Genomic DNA, 12746 nt, shown 5'->3' on the forward strand with positions numbered 1-12746 from the left:
AATGTGAGGATTCTCCCTGATGCTGTCTTCCTTGCAACCACTGCATTCTACAGTGGGTCAAGCCACAGTCACAGCATTCTCTACCATATTCTTATCCTCTAGAACTTAAAGGTGGTTTACTGACTCCAGGATCAGTCAAATCTCTTTACTGGTTTTCAAGGCCTATGTTTTCTTCTTTTCCTCCTCTATTTGCTATTGCGTTCTTTTATCCATTGTCACTATTATCTGTCACAATCAGCATTCATGACCATCCATACCTTGTGCAAGATGGCTTCCCGTGCTAGAGGTCCCCATTCTCCTGAACCTCTGAAATCTTGGAAATCCAACCCTAACTTTGTTCTTCCACTATCTCTTGCCCTTCCTGAAAAATACATACATAAGCAATTACCATGCTAATTACTAGCTGTTACATGTGTTTGTTTCTAACTAACACAATAGGTTTGGAAGGTAGGCACTGTGCATGGTTTATTGAATAGTGCTTAAAATACATTTTTTTTTAAATAATGTTATTCTGGTAAGTCATCCAAATATATTATTCAGAACCCTTAATGAACACTATCTGGTATAATGTTTTAACTATACTACTTAAAACTTTATTAAACAAAATCTGAATGCTTACTATATGCCAGGCATAATGTACCTATCAATGCTAGCCTTAATAAACTCAAATCTATAAAATCAAACAGAATAAGGCAATGTAGGTCAGACTATTGCATGGACTAGAGATTGGTGATCTTAAGATACGTTTTCAAAATTGGTGGTAGAACAAACATATCTATCTTATAGCTTCCATTTCCTGTTTGATCCACTAACTGATTTTACCTTACCTCAAAATTATTTTACAAGAATACTAAAGATGGTTGTATCACTAGATGCTGTGAGTTTTCCCTTTGTATTTGTCATTAGAAGTATGATTTAATGGCCTATTGTGAATTAACATAATTCATCAACTAACTTACAGGATATATTTAAGGATCTTATAATTATAGAAGTAAAGTTATAATAATAAGAGTAGTGTATGGGTTGTAGTAATGGGAAAAGTACCACAATATACTGTTACTTAGCAAACAATAGAACATATTGCCAAGTGGTGCTTTTCAGAGAGCTTATTAAACGCTCAGAGAAGCTACATAGGGCCATTTACAGTCACTCAAAGACAGATTTCAGTCAGTAAGAGCCTATGTTTCCTTGAATACACCTGGAAGTATAAAAGCATAAAGTAGCCTTATTATACTAATACTGGCTCTAATCAAGGGGTAAATTCCTAAAGACAGTTGTTCATTCACTAGAGGCTAAGCACTAACACGAGATTCATGAAGATAAGTACAGCTCATGATTCGATAATTCAAATGGTGTGGCTCTGTGCAGAGAGCTAGAATAGAGGTAATGATAGGGATTCTGAATCTATAGAAGTTCTTTTTAAAAATTAATTTCCCCTTGTGTTTTTGGTCTTGACCACCCTAATTTAGGCATTCTTATTGGCATGCGTTCACATGCCTATCAACACCTTTCTGTAGGCCAGATAGTATTACATTTGTATAAATTGTGTTTTGGGGGGACCTATAGCCTTTAAAGGCCTTTAAACCAGTAATTCAATGTCAATATTAGTTTACTATTTTCTTGCAAATCTACTTTTTTAATCACTAGCATCCTTAGGAGTCTGGTCTGTGTCATTGTTCATCTCTTGCTTGTTGCTTTTATGAGATTCATGAGTTTTAAGTGAATAAATAAGTGAATAAATAGGGTAAATACAACTGACCCTTGAACAACACGGGCTTGAACACCAGGGGTCTGCATACACCAGGATTTTTTTCTTTCCTAGGGTTCCACATTCATGGATTCAATTAACCTGAAGTTGGTTGGTTGAATCTGAGGATGCGGAACCTGCAGGTATAGAGTGAGGCCTAAATTATACTGTGATTTTGTTAGCATGTCCTGAAGAAACTCCACCAGTAGGTGTTATAGACTCCACCCCCACTCCAGACCAAAGATATCCAAGACACCAAGAACTACAAATTCCATACTGTCGTCATCATCGAAGGGAGAGTTGCTGGGACCTGAGGGTGGAGGTAAGCAGCTGGGTTTGGTATAAACCAGACATGTGGGCCGTGGGGGTCTCAGTTTTTCGCCAGCTCTCAGCGTGCTGTTGGGATTCCAGCTCAGCGGAACTGGTGGGACACATTCACGAATTTATCTCCCTCTTTTTCCCCGAGTTATTCATTTCTTCATTTCCCCTTCTTTTGTAAATAAACCCTTATTAAACTTTTTGTGTGTGCCTGCAGTTGAGTATTATTAAAAGTCCCTTTTAAGCATGCAGGTAAGGACCCACAGTCAGGCCAACCCATTTTCTATTGGGGTTACCCTGTAGCAATTTCCCACTGCATGGGGGTGGGTGACTTTAGACAACAGTTGTTCAAGAACCAACTGTATATGATCTTTATTTACCCTTAGTAAATACATGATTTTTTCAGGAAGGATAAGTGATGAGATTTAGAGTGGAGGACGCCCTCCATTTCTCCTCCCACACTTTAGGTTTAAATGAACTCACAAAGGGCTCTGCAGTCTTACCTGCTGGGAGAAAGACTTCCAGGACTCTCAATCTGCTCCTGTGCAGGGTTCTCCCCATCATCACTAGGATCAAGTATTTCTTCATTCTGAAGTGAAAGAAATTTTGCTAAGATAGTTCACTTGACTATTCCTTTTTCCCATTTTCTTGTTTTGTTCTGTTTGTGGCATTCTAGATAAGCAATATATCCAGTTTCTCATCGCTCTCTTTCTTTGGCTCTCCCAACTATTCTAGATCTGTTGTCATTTGCCCTTTAGACTTCCTCTAAGAACATCAAAAACTCATTCTTAAAAGCAGGGCCTCCCGGGTGGTGCAAAGGGTTGTTAAGCATCAGCACTAGGAAGCATCTGCTGCTACTGCAGCATGTATTCAATTCCTGGCCAGGGAGGTGACCCACACGGCGCAGTAGACCTCTCCTGTCTTGCCTGCTGCTCCCCTCAGCTGTGTATTTCAGTAGATCTGCCTGTTCTGCTCCCCACTCTGTCTCTGGCGTATCCTCTCCCCCCGCCTCCCGCACCTCTGGCCTACACCCCAGTTCTTGTATGCATAAAATAAATCTTTTTAAAAACAAGATAGAGACAATAGGCCCCAAGTGGAGTCACTTGTATTAAGATCCATGTCATCAAACCTAGACTTTGCACCCCCTCCCTGGAATATTATCTTCCCCAGTCAGCCTCAAATTTCCAGGTTCACATTAGATACATAAATTTGCCTGAGGAACCCCTCCCATCTAGCAAGGGAAGTTGGCCTTGCATGAAGTAATCTACTCTTTCTTAACTCACACCCTCCTGTCTATAAAAGGCCCCATTTTGTATAGCTCTTTGGAACTCCTTGTTAGATGAGATGCTTCCTGATTGATGAGGTATAAAAACATCAATTAGCTCTTCAAATTTACCAGCTTGCAATTTTGCTTTTTTAACATCAGCCAACTAGTGCTTAAAAATGGGACCAAACCAGAAGATACCTTGTGGGAGGCCAGTCAGGTGGGAAAGTCTGGCCTTCCTTCTGATCCTTTTATTCAGAAGAAATAGTGTGGCAATGAAGGCAGCCAGGTCAACTGGCATCTGCTCTGGGCCCCTCATCTCTACTCTTAAACTCATTTCTGCCTTAGTCGCTCCCATTTCAAAGCAGCACTAATTCACCCTCTTAGTGTAACAGGGTGGTCTCCAGGAAAAGGGAAGTTCCAGGTTCCCTGCCCCACCCAAAGGAGGGTGGAGCTGAGCAGGGGGGAGAAGAAGCTGGAGAGAAGACTGAAGAAGGAAGGAAGCAGGATGGAGAGCAAAAAAGAGACCTGGAGGAGGTACATGGAGCAGAGAGACGTGAAGAAACTGTGCTTGGCTTTGGTCATGGACTGGTTGAAACGGATGTGAGTGAGAGCCCCGTCGGGAGGTTAACAATGGCAGCTTTTATCTTGATTCTGATTTTGCTCTTTTCCTTCCAGATTTGTCTGGTTGTTTCTGATCCTTTTCTGTGGGTCCCCACTGGAAGGTGCTTTGGACTTGTGGCAGGCTTACAGGCCTTGCTCTGGGCCAATCCCGCTTGGGTGGACTTTTACCCACAAGGGGACGGGTAACTTTGGATGCTTGATTTAGAAACTATATTCTTTGTCTTTTCTGTATTGTTTACTAATTGTATTAAAGATTCTTTTCATTAAAGACTTACATGTTTTGTGTTGATGCGGCGGATGGCAGAACCTATTTAGAATGGGCAGGTTTGGGGGCTCTGGGGTGCCGCTCAACCTGTCCTATAACATTAGTAGCACCATTTAATGAAAACTTCCTATGTCTTTTTCACAGACCTAATCTAATTGTTTGGTCTGCCCTATTCTGAAGACACACTTTCAAAATTGAAAATAAAGAGTAGTTCATGGCCAGAAGAAATTTTATTTTTTTTAAATCATATTTCAATTTCCCTGAAGAATATTATCTTTCTTAAACATATCTTTAAAAAGCATCAATATTTAATTTTCAATTGATTATTAAATTTGACTTTTTCTTCACCAAAGGAGAAATAGCAACATTTGGATCTGAATCAAATTAGTCTTTCCCAGAAGTTAAATGATTTGACCTTAGGATTTAAGGAATGCTGTGAAAGCAATTTCATTCCAACTTTTTTTAAATGATGGCATCTGGTAACTTAAGGTAAAGCATTATTTGTTATAATTTTGTTTCTTTAAAAAAAAAAAAGCCATTAGACTTAAATCTAAGAAAAAAGGTGAGGCAGATAAGGAGCTGAAACATCCTTTTCATTTAAAGCATGAAGAGTAATCATTAGGAAGGGTGATTATTATAAGAAGGGTGTAAGGTTTTGCATTTTCTGGTATTGTGAATTATTTCATAAATAAAAAGGTATGACAAGTAAGAATCACTGGAAAATTATAGAATACTAGCGTATAGGAGTGGATAGTGGCAAAGAACAGAAAATTCATTTTAAGAAATGTCTCCAGCCTCTGTCCAGAATAATCGTAACACAAACACAGACCCAGAGAGGAAAACAGCCTCTGGGAAGGGGCTAGTTAGACCTACCCCCTCTTTATTGCTGGGATAATGGGAAATCTTTTTTTTTTTTTTTTTTTTAAAAGATTCAGCTGGTTTTCTCATGGAGAATAGGAAGAACTTTTGAAAAACAGGAACCTCTTAGAAAAACAGGAACCACTTAGTGACCTGTCCTAGGAATTGATTCCTAGCTGGCTGGTCAACCCCTTCTTTGCTCCATCTCTCTGGCCCTTTCCTGCACATCTTTTCCTACTTTTCACTGATGTGGCTTAAAGAAGCCACTCCCTAAAGATTCCTTTGAATAGCATAAAAGTCTCTTTTTAAAACAGAAAGTGTTTCCAGGAGGGTGAAGGGGCTGTGTGACTTATCACAAACTAACTCATTCAGATTTTCTCCTACCTCTGTACTCCAAATCAGCTGCACTGAGAGGAGGATCCTGCTAAGGAGGGGCAAGACCAGAAGAGGGAGGTTTTAGAATATTTTATGGACTGAAGTCTCTGGAAGGGGACAGGTAGGCTCAAGGAGACCAGCGTGAGTGGTCCTAAGGTTTTGTGGAAATGAAAAATGACTAGAAAAAGATAGGGGCATGGTCCCAAATGCAAACGTGGCCTATTTCAAAAGTTTCCCAGGGGTTCTTTTATCCCAGATCTTGAATTTCCTAGTTAGTATTGAGAGTTATTCATTCAATGTTCTACTGCATAAGTTGACTTTTATAGGTTGGGCTAATATGATAAACATAATATTCCATTCCTGGGGAAAATGTCTTTAAAAACTGAAAATATAGCAATGTTAATTTGTGAGTCTGAAGTTTTATTTAAAAATATCAGAAAATAGGGAACATATCAGTTGATCTCTTTCTCCCATTCCCAAACCAAGACATTGTGAAGGAAGTAAGAGCACCAAGGACCTGGAAAAGAATCCATTCTGAGTTTTCTTAGGCTGCTTGATTTCATGTGATTTTAACCTCAATGCATAAATGGCAATGCAAGTTAATTTTTGTATGTCTATGACTCTTAACTCATTTGCAAAGTGCTTTATTAACTTTGCAAGGTGCTTTATTAAACCAATCTTTGTCCCCTAAGCTAATTCACTAATAATTTCCACAGAACCTCAAGGCCACTCGGTTGCCTCTCCTTGGTGTGGGGAGAGCTACAGTCTCTGCAGAAAGTTAGCCCAGTTAACAAAAGAGAAGGTGTGGTTGTTGCTATGAGACTCCACAAATGATAGACTCAGTATTCATAAGTCTCCCTTTTTACTGTTCCTCATGCATGCACTGTATCAACAAATGCATCCAGTGAGGAATCCAAATGGTAATCTCAATGGTATCTTCAATATCTTCCTCTCCTTCACAATTAATTTTCTCTCCTTATCTTCTCTGCCTTAATCTTTATTCATCAAACTTTCTCTGACAGTCTAGTGTGTTCCAGGTACTGGGAGAATAAATAGATTAATGGATAGGAGCTCTGCCCACCTCTTTTTTCTATTACCACTAAGCTCCTAACATGAAGTCTCACCTCGACTGTGACAACTACTAGCAGCTAATCAGTTTGCCTGCTTTCATCTAATCTGTACTTTGTTGAGCCATTGGTATACCAGGGATATATTCCCTTCTAATCAGCAACAGTCAACCAAAGCCTTCAGCAACTTGTCTTCAGTCTGCCTTCCTAGCTTTCTAGAATCTTTCCCAGAATAGCCTATGTCCCTTCAGACTTCTGAGAACTTATATCCTTTCCCATCATAGAATGTCCCTCTCTGTCATATCTACTTTTCAAAGTTGTATTTACTCTTTAAAAGTTGAGTTTGAATGTCACTGCCTTTGAAAAGCATCTCCAATATCCTGGTTAGGAACTACTCCCTGTTCTGTCCTCTAACACTTTATATTCCTTTTACCACAGGAATTTGTATTAAAGCCACAACTTGGAGATATGTTGGATTTAGTTGCAGACCACAATAAAGTGAATATTGCAATAAAGCAAGTCACATCACTTTTTTTGTTTCCCAGTGCATATGAAGTTATGTTTACGCTACTCTGTAGTCTATCAAGTGTGAAATAGCATTATGTCTAAAAAATATAAATACCTTAATGAAAAAATGCCTTATTACTAAAAAATGCTAGCCATCATCTGATTCTTCAAGTTATAATCTTTATCCTGGTAGAGGGTCTTGCCTCAATTTTGATGGATATTGACTGGTAAGTGTGGTGCTTGCTGAAGGCTGAGGTGAAAGGTAATTCTTAAAATAAGACAGCAATGATGTTTGCCACATTGATTGACTAATAAAAGATTTCTCTATAGTATGTGGTATAGTCTGATAGAACTTTACCCACAATAGAATCCTTTTAATATTTTAGTTAATCCTCTTAAACCCTGATGACGCTTTATTAAGTGAGTTTACATAATATAAGTCCTTTGTTGTGGTTTCAACAATATTCCCAGCATCTTCACCAGGAGTAGATTCCATCTCAAGAAGCCACTTTCTTTGCTCATCCATAAGGACAACTCCTCATCCCTTCAAGTTTGATCACAAGGTTGCAGAAATTCAGTCACACCTTCAAGCTACACTTTCAATTCTAGTTCTCTTGCTATTTCCATCACATCTGCAGTTACTTCCTCTACTGAAGTCTTGAAAACATCCCTTAGATTTGGTATTAACTTCTTCTAAACTGCTGATAATGCTGGTATTTTGACCTCTTTCCATGAATCACAAATGTTCCTAATGGCAGCTAGAGTGGTAAATTCCTTCCAGAAGGTTTTCATTGTCTTCACCTAGATCCATCAGAGGAATCACCATCAGAGGAATCACCATCAGAGACAGTGACAGCCTTATGAAATGCGTTTCTTGAAAATCAGAATGATGCCTTGATCCAAGGGCTACAGAAGAGATGTGTTAGCAAGTATGAAAACAATATTGGTCTCCTTGTACATCTCCAACAGAAGAGTGTTGTTAATGAGCAGTTATATTTTGAAAGGCATCTTTTTTTTCTGGGCAGTAGATCTCAATAGTGGATTTAAAATATCTGGTAAGTCATGTTGCAAACAGATGTGCTGTCATCCAGGCTTTGCTGTTTCATTTACAGAGCACAGGCATAGTAGATTTAGCATAATTCTTAAGGGTTCTAGGAATTGTGGAATGGTAAATGAACACTGGCTTCAACTTAAAGTCACCAGCTGCACTAACACTTAACAAGAGAGTCAGTCTGCCATGTGAAGTTTTGAAATCAAGCCTTAACTTCTCATTAGCTACAAAAGCCCTAGGTAGCATCTTCTTCCAATAAAAGGCTGTTTTGTCTACATTGGAATCTGCTGTTTAGTATAGCCAATTCCATTAACTATCTTACCTAGATCTTCTGGATAAGTTCCTGCAGAATCTACTCACTGCCTTACCTTGCATTTTTATGAGAGGGCTGCTTTTTTTTTAACCTCATCAACCAACCTCTGCTAGCTTCCAACTTATTCAGTTCCCTCGCCTCTGTCAGCTTCATAGAATCAAAGAGGGTTAGGATCTTGCTCTGGATTTCACTTGGGCTTATGGCTGTTTGATCTTCTGTCCAGATCACTTAAACGTTCTCTATGTCAGCAACAAGGTTGTTCTACTTTTTATACTTCATGTGTTCACTGGAGTAGCACTTTTAATTTCCTTCAAGAACTTTTCCTTTGCACTCACAACTTGGCTAACTCTTTGGCACAAGAGGCCTAGCTTTCAGCCTATCTCCGCTTTCAAGATTCATCCTTCCCTAAGCTTAATCATTTCTAGCTTTTGATTTACAATAAGAAATCTGCAATGCTTCTTTTCACATGCACACTTAGAGGGATATTAATTGGCCTAATTTCAATATTACTGTATCTCAAGGAATGGGGAGGCCTGAGTCAGGGAGAGAGATGGGCAACAGCTAGTCAGTAGAGCAGTCAGAACCCACACACATTTATCAATTAAATTCTCTGTCTTAGACTTGCAAGCTGATCATAGATCAGAGGCGTATAGCAGGGGGAGGGGGAGGAGAGAGGAAGGGGTGAAGACAGGAGAGGGATGAGCACAAGAGACTGTGGAGATGGAGCACATGCTGCTATGGTAGTGGGAGAAATACAGGAACTACACCTGAGGGAAGAAATCAAATACTGTCCAAAAATTAACACAGATATAAGAAAATAAACATTTTTTTAAAAGAATATAAGCATAATAACCTAAAAAAAAATTTACTGTGTTATGTGAGTGTGGTTCCTGGTGCTCCAAACAGTAACACACTAACACCAAAGACCGCTGGGCACACATCACCATCACAGGCGTAATAATATGGAAAAAGCTAGACCTTTTGTGAGACTTACCAAATGTGATACAGAAATACAAAGTGAGCATGTGTTAGAAAAATGTTGGCGATGGGTTTGCTCCATGTAGAGTTGCTACAAACCTTCAAATTGTAAAAAATACAATCATCTGCAGAGTTCAATAAAGCAAGGTATGTCTGTATAAATCACTGGAAAGATGTTCTCTCCATGAAATTTAGACATAGCCTGAGTTTAGGCCCTCTGTTGGAATAGTTTCCACATGATCCATAACAATTGTTTAATATAAATCACCTTGGGCTGAATATGCTGCCCAAATTGGGCCCAACAACTATTTTAGGCCTGTCAATTTTGCATTGACCAAAGAACAAAGACAACTTACTGTTATTCTCTCTTCTTTCTTCTGGTGCTTCTTAGCAAGACACATCCTCAGGGATTAATAAAATCTCCCTCGATGCCCCCTACACTTTGGACTCTATATTAGACTGAGAGGTTCCTACCCAGTGTTACGTGTTCTCCTTGATACCAGCTCCCAGCACAGTTCACAGTTCAGGGTGGTAGCAACGACCGCCTCCCCACCCCACCCCTTCCTGTTCCTTTCTAGCTTCAGGGTTTTTTTTCTGTTTGTTTTTGTTTTTTCTTTTTTGCTCTTTATTTTAAGAATATTTGTATGGAGGAGACTGTTTGCTCAGAAGCCTGAAAATGTCTCTGCTATACTAAAGCACTTTGACAGATGTTCGAAAACACAGTTCCTTGATGCTCACGGTCACTAGCTCTTCCTTTGCCCTGTGGGTTTACAATCAGGAAAAAGCATTTGTCATCAGCCTTTGGCTTCTTTCCAGCTTCCAGGGAGGGAAGGAGTGGCTAGGAGTGGCCCCTGTGAATCATGCTTGTGGCTTACAGCTAGTGAGAAGAAGTACGGGAAGTAGGCACAGCAGCACAGCTGTTGCTCCATGGCTGGGCTTCCCAGATGACATCAGTGAGCCAATGACTCGGCCGTTCAGTGGCCAGATGGCTCCAGAGCCTCCTTGCTTAGCCTGTCAAGCTCCTGAGAACCAGCTCAGCAAGGATCACCTGGCTGGAGAGGAGGGGACATCATGTTATGATTCAAGTTGCAGTGACGCTAGTGGCAACTATGAGTACCTAAGGTTTATAGCATTTTTCTCTATGCGGAACTTGCTCTTGAGGGCCAGGAAGGGCATTTATCACAATGCTATGATTCACTCTCCTACACCAGCTATGGTTTTGTTTCATCTTTGAGTTCTAGGATTAATGCCAAAAAGTATCACAATCATCACTCAGGGCCACATGCATGTTCTGTCCATCTTGGCTACCTGTCTTGGACAGTGGCCACAAAGCACACCCAACAGTGTTCTTGATGTTAGCTGATCTCCCTGTTGTCCTTTTATTAATCCATGGGCTGCAAGGACATGAATCTAAACCTTTTTTTTCCTAATCTACCTCTTTCTTATAAGTTTTCTCACATTTCCCTGGTTACACTACTTAGCTTGTGAAACACCTACTTGGTCCTAAATTGATGTTTCTATCTAGGATTTGGGAATTTAGCACGCAAATCCCCTTTCTTCCTATTTGTGTTGTTCACAACTATGTGGATTCTGTCCACAGTTCTCACAACCTGGGTTTCCAGAAGCAGAAATCTGCCCAGCCTCTGCCAAACTCAGGAAGTGTTTACTATTAATGTCTGTTTCTGTCTGTTCCCTCCCAGCCATCACTATTAATGTACAAGCGTATGGGAAAGTCCTTCACTACATACACAAACTCCTGCATTGCATATTTTTTAGCAACATGTAATGATGTTTGTGTGTGTGTGTGTGTGTGTGTGTGCATGTGTACAGTTCTATATGATTTTGTCCTGCTCTTTTTAAACATGAATTGTACATTGTTCTACTAATTTTAAATATGAAGTAAGATGACTGGAATGAATGAAATTGTGTTTCCCTGAACTAAACAATATCAGCCAACAACTACATACATGATCAGTTTGTTACTTCCAGTAGAAATCTCACAAACCTCAGGTCCTGGGTACCCTAGTTTGTGCCATGTGTCTTTATGGGCACGTGTTCTGTAGGTGATAAGAGGTAGGATATAGGGGGAGAAGTTTTATTGATTTATTGTTAATTATGGCAGCAATCTTCTCTCAGAGCAGAAAGTCTCATCAGTAAAGAAAAGTGATCTTACCTTGAGTTCACCTTTTGTCTCATCACATTCCTTCTCCAGGGAGTTCAAATCTGTCTCCACAAAAGGTTCCTCAGATGTTTTCTGAAGAAGAGCTAGAGGGACAAAGAAATCCTGACATTACCAATAACTCAGAGCGCTTAGCCAGGCTTGGACAAGCAAGTGGACCATGTCGATACAGTTGATTAATAAAGCTGAACTGAGCCATAGCAGTGATGGCCAAGCTGGCAGAAGAAATTGGAGGTGAAGGAGAGAGGCTGAAAAGAAATGAGTCCTTGACCCCAGACCCCTTGACCTTTAATCCAAAGAGAAAAGATTCATACCCAACACCACCTGAAACATCAAACCACAACACATCAGTAAACAGAATGCAGCAAAAATGATAGTTTCCATCATTACCATTTTTAAGACTCAGCTTCATGAAGACTTTCTTGACAATTTCAAGCCAGGGATTCTTTTACACACTACTCTTTAGTATCTCTCATTTGTACTTATAGTACTGCACTTGATATTGTTCTTGGACTGAGGACCTGATTCACTTTCAGGTACCACATTCTACTGAATGCCTATTTATACTATAGAGGTAATTTGTGCTTATTATAAAGAAATTGAAAGGGACTAAAGTTTTTTTTAAAGATTTGTTTATTTATGCATAGAAGAGCTGGGGTGTAAGCCAGAGGTGCAGGGTGGTGGGGAGGTAAGAGGATTCACCAGAGAGTGGGGAGCAGAACAGGCCAATTTACTGAAATACACTGCTAAGGGGAAAAACAGGAGAGGTCTGCTGCGCCATGTGGGTTAGTTCTCTGGTCAGCTGGGATCGAACTCGTGCTGCAATGGCTGGTGAAAGCTTAATAGGCTCTTTAATCCCTGTGCCACCAGGGAGGTCCAGGACTCAAGTTTTACCCCTTAAACACAATCATTTGATATATTTCCATAGTCTTCAAAAAGTCTTTATACACACACACAAGCAGAGTATGATTATGTAAGGGGATATCTCATATCCTCTTGTGTGATAGAATCGCATTTATTAGTGGGCGAGGTGGATGACTATGTGAAGATCAATTCGCTGAGTCAGTGTGGATCTGGGCTGTCCTACTCTTATCTCCTCTTTCAGTCTCTGTATCTCCCACTTCTGCCTCTCACAGGATTCTCGGATAGCTGGGTGATAGCCTTTCTTCAGGTTCCATGGGATTTGGAAGTGAGATTGGA

General features: G+C 40.0%; 1 protein-coding gene across 1 annotated transcript in view; it reads right to left on the bottom strand.

Annotated features, from left to right (window-relative positions):
* The window catches only part of MCF2L2 (MCF.2 cell line derived transforming sequence-like 2), a 186352-nt gene that overhangs the window by 72062 nt on the left and 101544 nt on the right, over nt 1-12746 (bottom strand). Inside the window, 2 exon segments of the mRNA XM_037526575.2 lie at nt 2569-2654; nt 11541-11632. Of these exon segments, the coding sequence (XP_037382472.1) occupies nt 2569-2654; nt 11541-11632 (178 nt within the window).

Source organism: Talpa occidentalis, unplaced genomic scaffold, assembly GCF_014898055.3.
Source record: "Talpa occidentalis isolate TD23 unplaced genomic scaffold, MPIMG_talOcc4v2.1 talOcc4.4, whole genome shotgun sequence".
Taxonomy (NCBI): domain Eukaryota; kingdom Metazoa; phylum Chordata; class Mammalia; order Eulipotyphla; family Talpidae; genus Talpa; species Talpa occidentalis.